At 38.0% G+C, this 14706-nt stretch overlaps 1 protein-coding gene across 1 annotated transcript in view; it reads right to left on the bottom strand.

The window, feature by feature from the left end:
- Positions 1-1543: 1543 nt before the first annotated feature.
- LOC131426639 (casein kinase I-like) overlaps positions 1544-14706 on the bottom strand; it is a 44888-nt gene continuing 31725 nt past the window's right edge. The window contains exon 2 of the mRNA XM_058589500.1: positions 1544-3823. Within this exon, the coding sequence (XP_058445483.1) occupies positions 3652-3823 (172 nt within the window). The 3' untranslated portion in view covers positions 1544-3651. The remainder of the gene's footprint in view (positions 3824-14706) is intronic.

Genomic DNA, 14706 nt, shown 5'->3' with positions numbered 1-14706 from the left:
TCTTTGGTAAGACGATATGTGTTTTCGATTACGCACATTATTCTACTGGAATTTTTATTTTGCTGACGAATCGTCATATTCGACATAGAGGCAAGGGGCGCGGACAAACTGTGCTCACCACCATTAAGGCGGTTAGAATGTAAATTAGAGAAATAATTAGTCATTCGCCGGAAGGCAACTCGGTTCACTGTCAGTTTCAGTCTTTTGAAGCAAAACAACAAGTGTCTGATTGCTAGATGCGTCGTAACTATGACAATGATTGTTTTTTTTTCGTTTGTATTGTCGCTTGACTGGCTAAGACCATAGTTGATCCATCTCGTTCAATGATTGTTTATGTTTGAGACAATAGTAATGTCGTTTTCGTTTTTAAATTGCACTACACCGGTGTAGCGAAAGCTGCACCTAAACCGTTCGTTTTTACCAATTGCACTACACCAGTGCTACACTTTTTCTGCACCGATACCACTGGTGTAGCACTCATCAAAAGTTTGGTGTAGCTCTGTGCAATGGAATCGTTCATTGTAGTCAATGGTTACTGTTTATGTTTTCGTCATTTTTGTTCGTTTATTCATGCCTCAGTGTAGCACTGCACCGGTGTAGTGCAAATTAAAAACGAAAACGCCATAAGTTACCGTATGAACGATATTGAGCAATTTTGCTTCATATCCTGTGATTCTTAAAGAAAGTAAAAACTACTTAGAATTTATTTAGTTTGTTATTGCCTCGTCGAACGAAGCATTAAAGTCAATTGAAGCAAGAAATCATTATGCGCTGAATGTAAACATATGTTTGCTTCCTTCCTAACTTGTATTGTTTCCATGAGATTCTGACGGAACTAGTCGACGCTTATTAACGAAGGGTCAATAAAATCCCATTATTACTGAGCCAACTGGTTTACGATTACCCAATCTTTTTCAATGGATCGTATGGGGCATTGTAATCTGGAGTTTAACTTTTGTTTTAGTTTAGTTAAAAAAATGATTAACTGAAACTATGAAAAGAGAGCTTCCTGCAGCTGTGGCCTTTTGCGACATGTAAGCAGGAACCCAATGGATCTACTCTTGGTTGATTTTGGACTCCACACGGCCTCTAGGCTGGTCCTGTCCGGAGAATGATAATAGTAAATAATATTAAATAACTCATGTTTTAGCAAAACTTGGATGGCTAAGGCATGTCATTCAAAATGCGACAGCAAAATCGTGCAAATGGTTCTTGAATCTGATCCTGTCGGTATAGAACGAAGAAAGCTGCAGCAAATAAGGTGGATTGATTCCATCGATCGATACTAGAGGGAAGGAGAAAAGAAATTGATGTCGCCCATGAATTGAGATATCCGAAGACACATACTCGATACAGCAACAGACCTTGCTGGACTAGGTTGGTATAGGTAAGGTAAGTTAACTAAAGCAAGTTGCATCCTAAATCCCACATCTGAGTTCGAGTTCGTAAATGGCGAATTCTTCAAACAGTAGATCGAAACCATGTCTGCCATTTTTAGGTGAATTTCTCAATATTTACCGAACGTGATCAATAATTCACAATCTAGCGGGGTTTTTTGTTTGTTTTGTTTAGTTCTCTTTATTTCATAACTGTTTGCTTCTGCATCGACCTATCATTTTATTCTTCATTCAAGAAAAAAATAATCATTATTTCCTAGTGTAATTAATCCATTTCTACTTCGGATGCATTAGTTTCTCTTACATCCTTTTCTTCTCACCCGACTCCGACTACTTGTATCATTTTTTTTTTGTTTGCTCATAGTCTTCGCTGTTACCGCATATTGTTTACCTTTTTCGTGTCTTGTCAATTGTTCATCATTTCATTAGATTTTGTATTGTGTTTGTGGGAAAAGTTTCAATTCTCCAGAGCCAACCCTCGCGGAAGCCCCGATTTTCCAAAAGTCAGTTTGGAGTTTCAAAGCTCAGACTCGGTCATTTTGCAGCCCCAATTCAATAAACAATATCATAGTCGGTAGAGCTATTGGTTGCGATTTGGGTTATAATTATTTTTAAAAAAAGTGTGCAGCTTCCAATTTTTATTGTATTATTTTCTTTTTTTTTGTTGTTGTTGTTTTGTTACAGTTAGGGGGTTCATTCGGTCGGGATTTCTAACCGTTGCGAAGTTCCTGAACGTTTTATGTTTTTTTGCTTTCCAACATGTTTTTCTTGCATTTTGTCGTTTCTTTATTTTGTTTGTTCATTTCATTCTTCATTATATTTACACTTAATTTGTTTTTTGCTGATAATATATTCGATTAGTTTATAATTTTCTCGTATTTTTTTGTTTGTTAATCTAACATATTTTGACTTCATGATTTTTTTTTGTTTTGCTTTACTCAATCAGAAAGAGTGGGTTGAATCATATGCGAAAAGCTGCTACTGCGGCACATCCACGCAGTGTGGGTAAACTAAACTCTAGCAGTGGTGAAAACAGTAACTAACAAAACATGAAAGTAATGTCGGCAAAGGACAATAATGATAGTGATTCAGGAACGACCATGGATGTGCTATTTTGTTGTGGGGTTATTAGATAGTAACGGCATTTCGTTCTCGTGTTTGTTTTTTAATTTAATGAATGAGGGACTGTTTTATTTTTTCCTACAATCGAACATTGTTTCATTTTTCTTTTTCTTTATTTGTTGTATTGGCTGTGATCATTTACCACTTATTATTGTTTCAGTATTTTCATTCATTTCTTTGTTGCTACCAAGAGTTCGAAGGAAGAGAAATATGAAAATGAGTGTTTTCTACTAAAAACTAACTGAATAATTAATGAATACGCAACATTTGTCTCGGTCCCACATCGTTTCCGGGTTGAGTTGAGTCTCGCATTATTGGCACAGGACAGCCCACCTGTGTTCCAAAGAAACATTCTCGTCGGCTGTGATGTCCAACACACGAGAGAAACGCTCCTATTGTGTGGTATATTGATCGATGTGTTGGTGTGTCTGTTTTGTGTGTATGTGTGAGTGCTTCTTCAGTATGCCTCAGTATGCATGGCTACGAATATTTAGAAAAGGGAGCCGAAGGGAATACCGTGACAAACAAAAAAACAGTTATCGTCCTTTACGACCGTGGGTTTTGCACGCGTTTCGTGTCATTTGTTTGTGAGAAACTGTAGTGCCTACCGCGAATGCAAGAACGCCCGACTGGGAAGTGCAGTTCTTTTGTTTTTTTTTATTAGTATTCGCACGGTCCTGCATTCGCAGCTCACAAATCTCGGCGCTTTCTTCTAATCAGTATTTAAATTACTAATATTATTATTAATTATACATACTTTTGTTTAATTAAAGTTAGAGTTCGCTAATGTTTTGTTTTCTTCCTTTTTTGTTTTATTTTTTCATCAACACAAATTCCCATTTCACTCGGTGTGTAATCCAAGTGTGTCTGTCTAGCTGTACCAAAGGTTTACAGAATCCTTCCTTCAATACGATGCCTTCTCATCGTTCACTTACTCTGCATTGCGCTGCGATCACTAGCATGTGTTTGCTGGCTGACTCTTCTTACTCTTTCCTTTCCTTTTGTCCACTGATTTGCGGCTACATTATTCATGTTTTGCTTCGTTTCGGTTTCTTCCTTTCTTGCTTCCTCAAGTTTACTCAAGTTTAGTAATATTATATATTTTACACATAAAAAAAGAATTTTAAAATTTCTATTTCTCAGTTTCAGTAGGTTGCTTATCCTTATCACGCCGTTCTTCGCGATTGCCTTCGCCAGTTGCATGAGGCAATGCATTGGTGCCACTTTTCAGGATCCCTCGCTGTTTCAGCATCGTCCAGTCAAAGGTGTAGTCGTACTGATGATTGAGCGTACGGAACAGGATTCTACAAAGAGCGAGAAAAAGAAATGGCATTAGTCCATTGTGAATCATTATGGTAATTTATGAGTAGCAAAGGCCGCAAAAATAATAATTCTCCAAAGGGCGAAAAAAAAATTCTTCCTTTCAAATACGATCTGCATGCATGTGACACCTAGTACTGAGAGCGCACAGTATTTGTCATTTCTTAAATTGGAATATTTTAAGACAATTTTTCAAAACGACATACTAAAGACTCTCCCAGAAAGTATGGACGCACTTTGATTTCGCTGTAAATATCTTTTTCGAACTGTTGAATGGTTTCGGCTGCCGAGATATGTTTCCTAAGATGTACCTTCGTTAATGCCCAAATTTCCTCAATTGGTCGAAGTTGTGGGTAATTTGGTGGATTCATGTCTTTTGGGACGAAAGTGACATTTTTGGTAGTATACCATTCTACCGTTGATTTCGAGTAGTGGGAAGAAGTGGGTAGAAGTCGTTTTTGTAAACATTCCTTGATGTATATTTCGCTGTTCTCTGAAGCAGTGGTGATGAAGGGTTACCGCAGCTTCAAATTGCTTGCCAGACCATAGCTTTCTTACCAAAATTTTCGACTTCAATCGATGTCTCGGACTGGTTTAACACTTGCCCTTCTCGCACCGTATAATATTCCGATTCTGGACCATGGCGAGATGGCTGAACCGATTTTTGGTTGATTCCATACTTTCTGGGACAGTCTTTAATATGCCCTCGATAAAGTGCAATCTGTATTTCGGACTTTTACTCTCAAACGACCTAAAATTTACTGTAAAAAACATTCAAACATTTTTCGATTTGAGATGATCTACCTAAAGAACATTAGCATCGTAACTCATCGAAAAGGTTGAAAACTGAGAGCCGCACTTGTTGAAGTCAAGAGAAACCGAACGATGGTAATGTTATTTGTCCGAAATGCTTCTAAGACAAAATGGATCATCATAAAAGCTTGATATCATACGCCTTATCAAATCGAGTATAAGATTATGTGCTTCGCATGATGGAATCACTCAGTTATTTTGTACCACAAAAAGTCAAACAAACGGTCAAACTACTGTATCGAATCCAAATAATTTGTAACGACAACGCTCGGCCACAGGATTCGGTGCAAATTAGGTGGATATTAGTGGATCAGAAATATTTTCCTCACCCGCCACCCGACTACTAATCGGTTCGATCGATGCAAAGCATTTCCTTTTTCAAGGTACGGGAGCAAAGTGTCGATTCGAATTACCGAAAAAAATGGCTGTATGAGTGTCTTTATTATCACTTGATTGTCTTGATATATTCAGAGAAATTCAGTGATTTTATCCCGATCCGATCTAACGCTGTAAACCGGATATTTTGATAGTGAAAATCCCTTACTCTTCTTCACTATACGGGAATGGGAGTTAATAAAAAAAGGCGGGTGGGTAGTGTCAGAGACACAACCGGATGACGTGAAAACGAATAAAACGGATAGTTCAGTTGTTTTGATGTTAAAGAATCTGAACTTTGGACCCAAACTACTGAAATCGAATTTTAGAGCGAAATGCAGAACTAAAATCTGGAACTGAATTCTTAAACTCAATTTTCAATTTTGAATCTGAACACGGGAACTAAATTCTAGAACTGTGTTTGGATCTAGAATGGGTTTGGATTGTTAAACTGTTCACTGAACCTGCATTTTGGAAACGAATTCGGGAACAGGATTCTGGTTCGGTACTGAGTTCTGAACTTGAACCCTAGCACTGAACTCTGGACTTGGATTCTGGTCTGAAGATGAATCTTAGTTATAAAACGCCGACCCAAAAGAAACTCAGTTCTGGGATCCAGTTCCAGAATTTCGTTCGAAAAACTTTAATATCCCGTTCCTGAATCTTCCAACCGAATTCTAGGGCTGCAAGCTTGAACTGTCGTCTTTTTTGGAAAAACCATAATGTTGGCGTTTCGTCGATCAATTATCTAAAATATATAGTATCATCAACTCGAAATTCGATTGATTCTTCGATTTTTATGTTTCATAGAAATTAACATAAATTTAGACCATAATTTGGCAAACACGCCGGCAATCGGATTTGATCTTTCACAGTCTAAAAATAAGTCACCTACGTCCTACGTTCATCATTACGAATTGATTAGCAATACGTGTCCTGAAACTAGTGCAAGAAAACGTGCCTAGGTTTATTACCGCTACCGGTACTACTGGAAGCGTCAATTTTCCATTCAATTGGCACTCGCGATTTGACGATTGAAATTTGAACATTTTCATAGGACTCTAACATAACGTAGCGTCGATGCGATGTAGCAAAATCCCAAACGCCATGATTGATTTCCCGTTTCGTAACCAAAGTTCCGGTCAACTACTGCCAATCTGATTTTACTTTGCTCTGCAAGTGAAAACTGTGCTGCCATAGTGACCAGTTGATTCTAGAACGATGATGCGCTTGCTGATGTTTTCGACGCTCAGTGTTCGATTCAATTTTGAAGGTTACGCTAGAAGTAAACTTTTCTCCCTGCCTACTGTGGTCCTTGTGCAATTCGATCTGCAATCAAGCTGTGCATCAATCAGTAGAAAAGATTGGTTGTTTGGAGAACCGATAGAGCTTCCCGAGCGCAGGTCGATAAATCAATAGACACGCGCGCTCAAGGGTTGTTGTCATTGTTTTTGTTGTTGACTAACACTTTTTTTCAAGAGTATATGTTCTCAGTTGGCACTGACTCTTTCCTCCTGTCATGGCAACCGTTACGTTATGCTGCATTAGGTATTGCTGGTAATGTTTCTATTGTTGTCCTCTGTGTAGCTGCATCGCATTACAGTGACACCAGAATACAACCAAATGAGCCAATACATACATGCACGAGTGACGGTCTCTGCTACTGCAGCTGCCCTCACTTCGTTTATAGCCGATTGGGTCAGCAACATTAGCTCCATGGGACCTAATTTTGTAATCCACCTTAGCGGAACGACCCACACTTTGCCATCGGCCATTAGCTTAAGCTTTTTCTCTATCTTTCCGATTGACTGGCATAGGATGAATCAGATAAACACGCTACCAATTGTTGCTACTACCTGCTGGGTTCCATTCCACAAAGACTTCTATGCTGTTCTGTTTCCATCGATCCGATTCACAACCGATGGGGAAGTTCTTTCGGATTACAGGCGTGTGCTAGTGGGGCTTCCGGAGAATCATTACCGAAAAAAAGTCGCACTAATCCAGATGTCAAGAATGTTAAAAGCCACTTCCTAATCCACCTAGTGGTGTAATATTGCCTTTCTCTTCCATCAAAACAGTCTCATTAAATTTTTTTTTGACTCGAGCGATTATGTCACTTATACCAATATATCTTCGTAATCAAAAATGACAGCGATTTGATCTTATAACTTACTCAATAAATCAATCGTAGTTTTCAAATGGCCCTAAGCTTGTTGAAATCGGTTTAGTCATTTCCGAGCGAATTGTGCGGAGACAAGTAAATGTCGGTTACGCTACTTATACCATTACATCTTCGGAATCGCGAGTTTCAGGAATTAGACCTTCCGTTTCGATCATTGAACCAATAGTAGCTTTCAAACGAACCCAAACTTGTTGAAATTGATTTAGGCATCACTAAGAAAAATGCGCGGTACGAAAAAAATGTATATTTTGTCGGTTACGTCACTTACTCCATTATATCTCCGGAACCAGAAGTCATCACCATTTGAACTTCGAACCTAATCAATGATCCAATTGTTGCTTTCAAACGAGGCTAAGCTTTTTGGAATCGGTTCAGTCATCTTCGAGAAAACTGAGCGGTTTTGTCGTCGAGTTGAGTCGAATGCTTTTTCTTGAATTCTATATCCTTTTTATGAAGACAAAATTTAAAAAACAAAGTTTTTCGAATCTTAATTTCGACCATCAGCCACAATATTCTGTATCCGTATTGTTTTTAAGTTCTAAGAAATTCTATTCGATTTTAATTAGGCTAGATATCGACACCCTTTTCTTTAGAAATCTGATCATTTATTGCACAGTCCAACAATCAGAACATTTTGGTTTTCTTTCTGCTTATCAGTCAATTCATGCGGCACCCATCTTCTGACCTTCAAAATCTTTTCCGTGGCTTTCAAACGTCATGGAAATAGATTTCTGGATTTTCGAAACAACTCTGTGTACTGTTTTTCACCAAGAGCATGCTCATCGTAAGTTTTCACAATTGTAACAATTGGCAGGGTTGGACAGTCCATAAATTTCTTGTTTTAACAAATAAACAAATTTAAAGCCGTTTATTCGGCTTAGGGCTTTTTTTCGAAAATTGAAACTTTATTGACAAAAAAATGGACAACTTTTTTCCATCTCTTTGGGATATTCTTTTTTCGAAATTCGACCGGTTTGGCGGCAATCCACGAACTATGACTTCGTCATCATTGAAGAAGTACTGGTCAGCCAGGCCAAGCTGCATCGACTAGAACAAACAGTAATCGGAAGGAGCAATTTCTGGGCGATACGGCGAGTGCGGTAAGATATCCCATTTGAGCGATTCTGAGTATGTCTTACCGGCTATGCAACATGTGGGCGAGCATTGTAATATTACAAAACTACTTTATCGTGTTTATCAGTGGCCGTTTTTCTTGCAATGCTCGGTTCAAATGCATCAACTGCAATTGGCTGAATTCTATTGATTCTACGCTTTCGAAGAAAATTATGAATAATTTCGATTAGCACCTCTCAACACCAACAAACCAAACGGTCCTTTTCTTATATATACAAATAAGTGTATTTTGACAATAGTTTTCTAGCCGTGCGTCAACAGCGGAAACCCATTCTATGACCTTTATTCATTATGGCATGAGGCTAAACAATTTGTTTTGCTTGATGAAAGGAAACTAACTTTTTTTTAGGATTTCCAGTACATAAATGTTCTGGTTAACGGTCTCAGTCGCGATGTAAACGTCGCCTTTCTAGCCCAGGAACAGATACGTGGCAACAAAAAAACCTTTTCTGTTATACCGTTTAAGCAGCTGTACGCACGTCAATAAACTGAGTTCGACATCCCTTGGCTTCAATTTATGCGGCACCAAATGGTCTACCTTACGGATCATTCCCATTGCTTTCAAAAGCTGGCAAATGGCTAACTGTAAATCTTCGACTGATTTTGCAAGTTCTTCTTGCATTTGCGACGGGTTTTGACGTTGGCACTGATACTTTCTTTTAGTTCAATAAGAGATGTTTCGTTGCTCTCCGTTTGTTTTAGATGTAATTATTTACGAATGAGACAGTAAAAAACACCTGTGAGGATGTTGAATTGGATTCATTAATTGAGAATGCGTGCCAATTTTAAGCTCTAATGAAAATAGTCTGAAAGGTCGACAATTTGGTGCCGTATGAATTGAAGCCCAGGGACGTTAAACTCCCATTATTCGTTTGCGCACAACTGCTGGAAAAGTGGATGCTTTACGATTATCCAAAACGTATGTATACCCTAGTCATGTTGAAAGGGTATGAGACAAAGTTGGTTCTTCTTACCAGAGTTAATATATCAGAAATTTTTACCGCAAACCGTTGTTTGATACAATAAGAACTGTTTGATATGATTTATTATTATACAACTTTCTTGAGAACACATTTGATAGTTATCCTAAGCTCTAGTCTTTCTTGGTGTACAATTTCCTTTAGTGATGTATATTGAATATCTATAGAGCTAACTGAATATTGATCGACACGACAAAGTAATTTTTGCAACATGCCAATGCTCCTTCCGATTACTATTGGTCCCGGTATCCGTGTGAATTGCCAGAGAGATGGGAAAAAGAAATGGCTTGCGATAGACAATACTTTGAATATTAAATATGTAACAAATTTATGTCAACAAAATTTTCAAATTTCGAAAAAAAAATAAGCTGTATTTTAATCGAACAGACATTTTTGAATTCTTGCTAAAGAATCAACTTTGCAATAGTCAGCACTAGAAGATGTATCTTCCCGAAAGCTTTGAGCATCGCGTTTCGATTCTAAGAGTACCCACCACGGTCAGCAAAGCAGAGGAAAAGTAACACGGAAACATTACGAACAACATCTTTGGTCATTTTCGTCGCCGACAGTATTTCAATGTCATGTCGATAATCGAGCTCTGACGTCGACGTGTAATTTGCTACTTGTTTTGCAGAAATATAAATAAACTCATGTGTGTTCAAGAGCCAAAATAAAAACACCCTTCACATTTGCCTGCGGTGAGTGGTGCCATGGAAAGCGTGAATTGGAGAAATATGGTATTGGTTTGAGCCAATTACCCGGATGAATCAAGATCAACTGACGATCATACGATTGTGGCGGAATGAGCCAAAACCACCAGCACCAAATGGAGTGAATCTGCATGAAAAAATGAGTTTTGTTTTGGAAGAACAAGATACCTAAGCTAGTACCGAGATTTGAGCCTCGTATTGTCGGATAATTCGAACGACCTAAGACGGGATAGTGTGCAAAATTGATGTGATGGATTTTTTCGCAACTGGTCAACCGCCGCCATTGCTGGCCCGCTTAGAAATGCCTCCGATGCGAGAAGCGATGAAAGTAGGAAAAACAACAGCATATGTGTTGCGGAGGCCGGCACCTACTGACGGAAGATGACCTCGAAGCAAGAAGCGATTGTTCCATTATTTGGACCGCTTTGCTTTATGTGTAGCTTCATGTTCTTCATGCGCAGCTTCATCTGCGAGACGGCCGTTGTCAGCCGGACCAGGTTGGTATATAAGCCGATGCAATTTGATCCATGTACCGGAGATGCGCAGGGTGACCGCTAATGAGTTGAAATCTGTTCAGCTAAAAACTCTTCGTGGCAGTGTTGGTAAGAAGAATCCAAGACACCCTTCGATACTGACTGTTTTTGCGACTAAATCGAATGCTCAGGGTAATAATTGACTTTGTATTAGGTTTGATTTCGAATCAAAACTCAATTACGCTATCGTTGTAAATCATTTCGTTTTGAAGGAACATTCACGTTTTGAAGAAATAAATTCAAATCACAAAAACTCATTTTCATTGCTTTGGTTATCACTCGAACTTAATTAATTTTTTATTGGTATTAGTTGGAAATACGCATTGTTGTGTATGAGTAGAACGGTATTTGAATAACACTTTGTAAGCTTCCGTGTTACAAACATACAATATCATATAAACTAGGCAACGTAGGACCAAGGTTTCCAAAGCATGAACGATTGATGATTCATATTTAATTTGATTCATTGTGACGTATGAGCTTTTTGAACCGAAGTTCACTCGATTTTCTTAGAGATCATTTTCTCAAACTTAGATCAAAATAAAAGATCCTATAACCACATTGAACTTTATCCGGATCTGACTTCATGTTCCGGAGTAACGGGGTAAATGTGCAAGAGAATGAAAAAGGGCACTGGATTTTCTCTGAAACCGCTGGATCAATTTTCACAAGCTTAGGTTCAAATGAGAGCTCTTATACAACATGGTTTTCCTGTAAGCACTGTACATAATATTTCGATACACGTTTGACAACAGCCAGGAAGGCTGGAACCGAAACAAAAACGGATCTCAGGAATCACCAGAAGGACGCGAAGGTGAAGCAAATATTGCAGAGCAGGCCAGATCTTTCGGTACTTACTGTGACTAGAAAAAGCATACTTTAAAGCAGGGGTTCCCAAAGTGGTCGATATAGACGCCTTGGGGTCGATATCCTTTTTGCGGGGGTCGACGTAAACGAAAACTGACTATGGGGGTCGGCGAAGCCTAGAAATCGACCCCATATTGTTTGATATAAGTTGTTATTTTAAAAATTCATCCTAGATAAGTAGTGTTTATTCGACCATTCTCAGAAATTGGTAAGTCTGAGGCCTAAGTTAATTTTGGTAAAGGGGTGCATGACCCAAAATAGTTTGGGAACCCCTGCTTTGAAGTATTGGCAAGGTATGGAATCGTTCAAGGTGAAAAATGTACCGAAGCGTAATGATAAACAGAATGCTGAACGTGGCTAAATTCCGGACTCGAAAATTGTATTGCGAAAATTTGATGAAGTTTTGAAGTGCAAGATAATGAACGATGAGCTCATGTGCTGAAAGACTTTAAGCTGCTTCCTGGAATTTATTTTTGAAACTGCCATGCAATGGAATGGCACAGATAAGCATTTCAATTTTTCAAAAAATATTTGGTTTGGCAGGCAATACGCAGCTGTGGTCGAGCAAACCAAAGCTTCATCACGACCGGAACGGTAGACAAGAACATGCCGTGAAGAATTCCCAAAGAAGCAATTGTTGCCGTTCCTATGCAGCCACGACGCTCCTTTGCTATTCTTAGAAATCTTAGACAAAAGCAACTGAATCTGATACAGAAAAGTCTGCATAGACTCAGAACAAAAATGCATTTTGGATTAAACTGAAAGTAAATTTCGTTTTACTCCAAATTTTATCGCGAACAAGCTTCTTTCCGAATCATATTCATCAAACATTGAAAACGCTGTTGGTACTACTCTCAATTATAGTCAGTATTTCGTTTGAAAGATTAAAAAAATAAGAAATATGACTACGCCAACATGACAGTACGATAAATAAGCAAAGTAACACGAAAATCTAGTGATGTGATAATGTCATTGTCATTCAAATAGTCTTATTATAACATTTTTTTCATTGAGCTGAACGTTTTATACAAATTTGGGCAGCTCTAAAAAAATCTAGATTCTTCTGGTGATCCACCTAAATGTGCCTAAACTACTGTAACATTGTTGTATTTTCTACTCTCATTTGTTGTCAATTTGTCATACTGGAATCGAAGCAGTAAAAGTTGAAAAAATTACACAATCAACCAATACGAACGATTATCACACTTGGAAGTGTGAAAGAATTGTGTCAGATTTATTCCTATTTACGTCTACCAGTTATGGCAGTGGCATTACCCACCCGCATTTTTGCCTCTCTCTATGGGAAAGTAATACAATTTCTGGAGAAATCGACTTTTGATCGAAGCTACGAAGACTCCTAGTGTTATATAATATACAATTCAACTCAGCTCGACGAGGTCGAAATATATGTGTGTCACATACATAGACGTACGGTACCGAATATCTATTCTTTACGATATATAAGATTAGGCTCATTTAAGAGCTACTATTTGATTGTGGATAAAGTTCGAAGATCAAATGGCTGACACTTTATCTGTCCGTACTTTTTTCAGAAAACAAATCAAAGATCACGTACAAATGTACTTTGCAAATGTCATTTAGAAAGGTTATGCTATCACTGTGAAAATCGACTTTTTAACCGAGGCCCTGAAAGCCGAATGTCGTATACCATTCGACTCAGCTCGGGAGTAACGGAGTAAAATGTGTAAAATGAACTAAAAAACGTGGAATCGATTTGCTCAGAGAATGCTTATCCAATTTTTACAAGCGTTCAATTTTAAAATGAATGGTTTTACAACCCCATATAATCCTACCAAATTTCATCCGGATACGGTTATGGTTCCGGAATTACAGACTGATTGGTGTAAAAATTTTATTTTCAGGGCGTATTTTGTGTATGACACGGAAAATTCAATCAAATACATTCAAATAGCCTTATAATTCTTGAATTGTACAGGTTTGGTTAGTTGATGACCGAATACATTGATTTTGTGTATACCGGATCTTCGTTCCAGATTCCGGAAGTACCGAAAAAAAGTTATCGTGTACTCCAACAAATCTGAAATCACTCCAATTTCTTAGAAACGGCTGAACCGGTTTTCATAATCTCAGATTCGAATGAAGAGTCTCTTGGGCCCATAGTCTGTTATTGAATATTATCCAGATCGAACTTTCGGCTCGGGGTAACAGGGTAAAATGGGCAAAAAAGCGCACTCGAATTTCTAGGCGACCGGTCAACCGATTTTGTCGTGAATAACCGGGGCGCCTTTTCAAGATTTACCCTCTAATAGAGTGTTAAATATTTGACCGTGAATATCTATTGTTGTATATAACGTATACACATCATTTTTACCTTTCTCATACCGAAAAGTTATGCAATCATTGTGTAAACCGACTTTTCAACTGAGGCCCGTAGGGCCGAGTGTTATAAACTATTCGACTCAGTTCGAGTAGCAAAATGTCTGTGTGTTATAGTAACGATTTTTTTTTGCACTAACTTTTCTCGGAAATGGCTGAACTTATTTTTAGAAGCTTAGATCCAAATGAAAGGTCTTGTGATCCTAAACAAAATTTTTCAATTTTGTTAGGACAGAACTTCCGGTTCCGGAGTTTTGGGGTGAAATGTGCAAAAAATGAAAATATGTGTGCTATTTTGTGACCGATTTTTACAAACTTAGGTTCAAACTAAAGGTTTCATGATTCTATACAAAACTCCGGTTTCGGAATTGTAAGGTAAAATGTGTTAAAAATTTTATACCATCACTTAAAGGGCGGAAACAAAATACGTAAAAAATTCTAAATCAATATATGATAATAGGATTGATATGAGAAAGGCATCATTACACCACTAGGTGGATTAAAAAGGGTTTTTACTGATACTTTTGATTACGAAAATGTTATCGAATATGCGATATAGTCACGCTTTTTTGTACTAACCGCAACAATCTGTATGAATTTAAAAATCATCTCAAATTCGAGTCAGAAATTATCCTATCGAAAAAAAAGTTTTAATGAAACTGTTTGAATGACAAGAGAAAGGTTCACACCACTGTTCACCCATCTTGGAAGACACTGGCCGACCAAAAAGAAAAGACAGTTTGTCGGTTATGTCACTAAAGAGTTCATATCTACGGAATCGGAAGAACGACAGGTTTGCCCTTCGAGCTAAATTACACCATTTTAAGGGGCAATTTACAATCTCAGAAAAACGGCCTTTGCTTCGAAACGCAAAAGTAGTTTTCTTCGCTGTAGTTGAAACCAAATTCAAAACAG

The sequence above is a fragment of the Malaya genurostris genome, chromosome 1, assembly GCF_030247185.1.
Source record: "Malaya genurostris strain Urasoe2022 chromosome 1, Malgen_1.1, whole genome shotgun sequence".
NCBI classification, from domain to species: Eukaryota; Metazoa; Arthropoda; class Insecta; order Diptera; family Culicidae; genus Malaya; species Malaya genurostris.
Note: the sequence above shows the minus strand (reverse complement) of the source record. Positions and strands in the feature narration are given on the sequence as shown.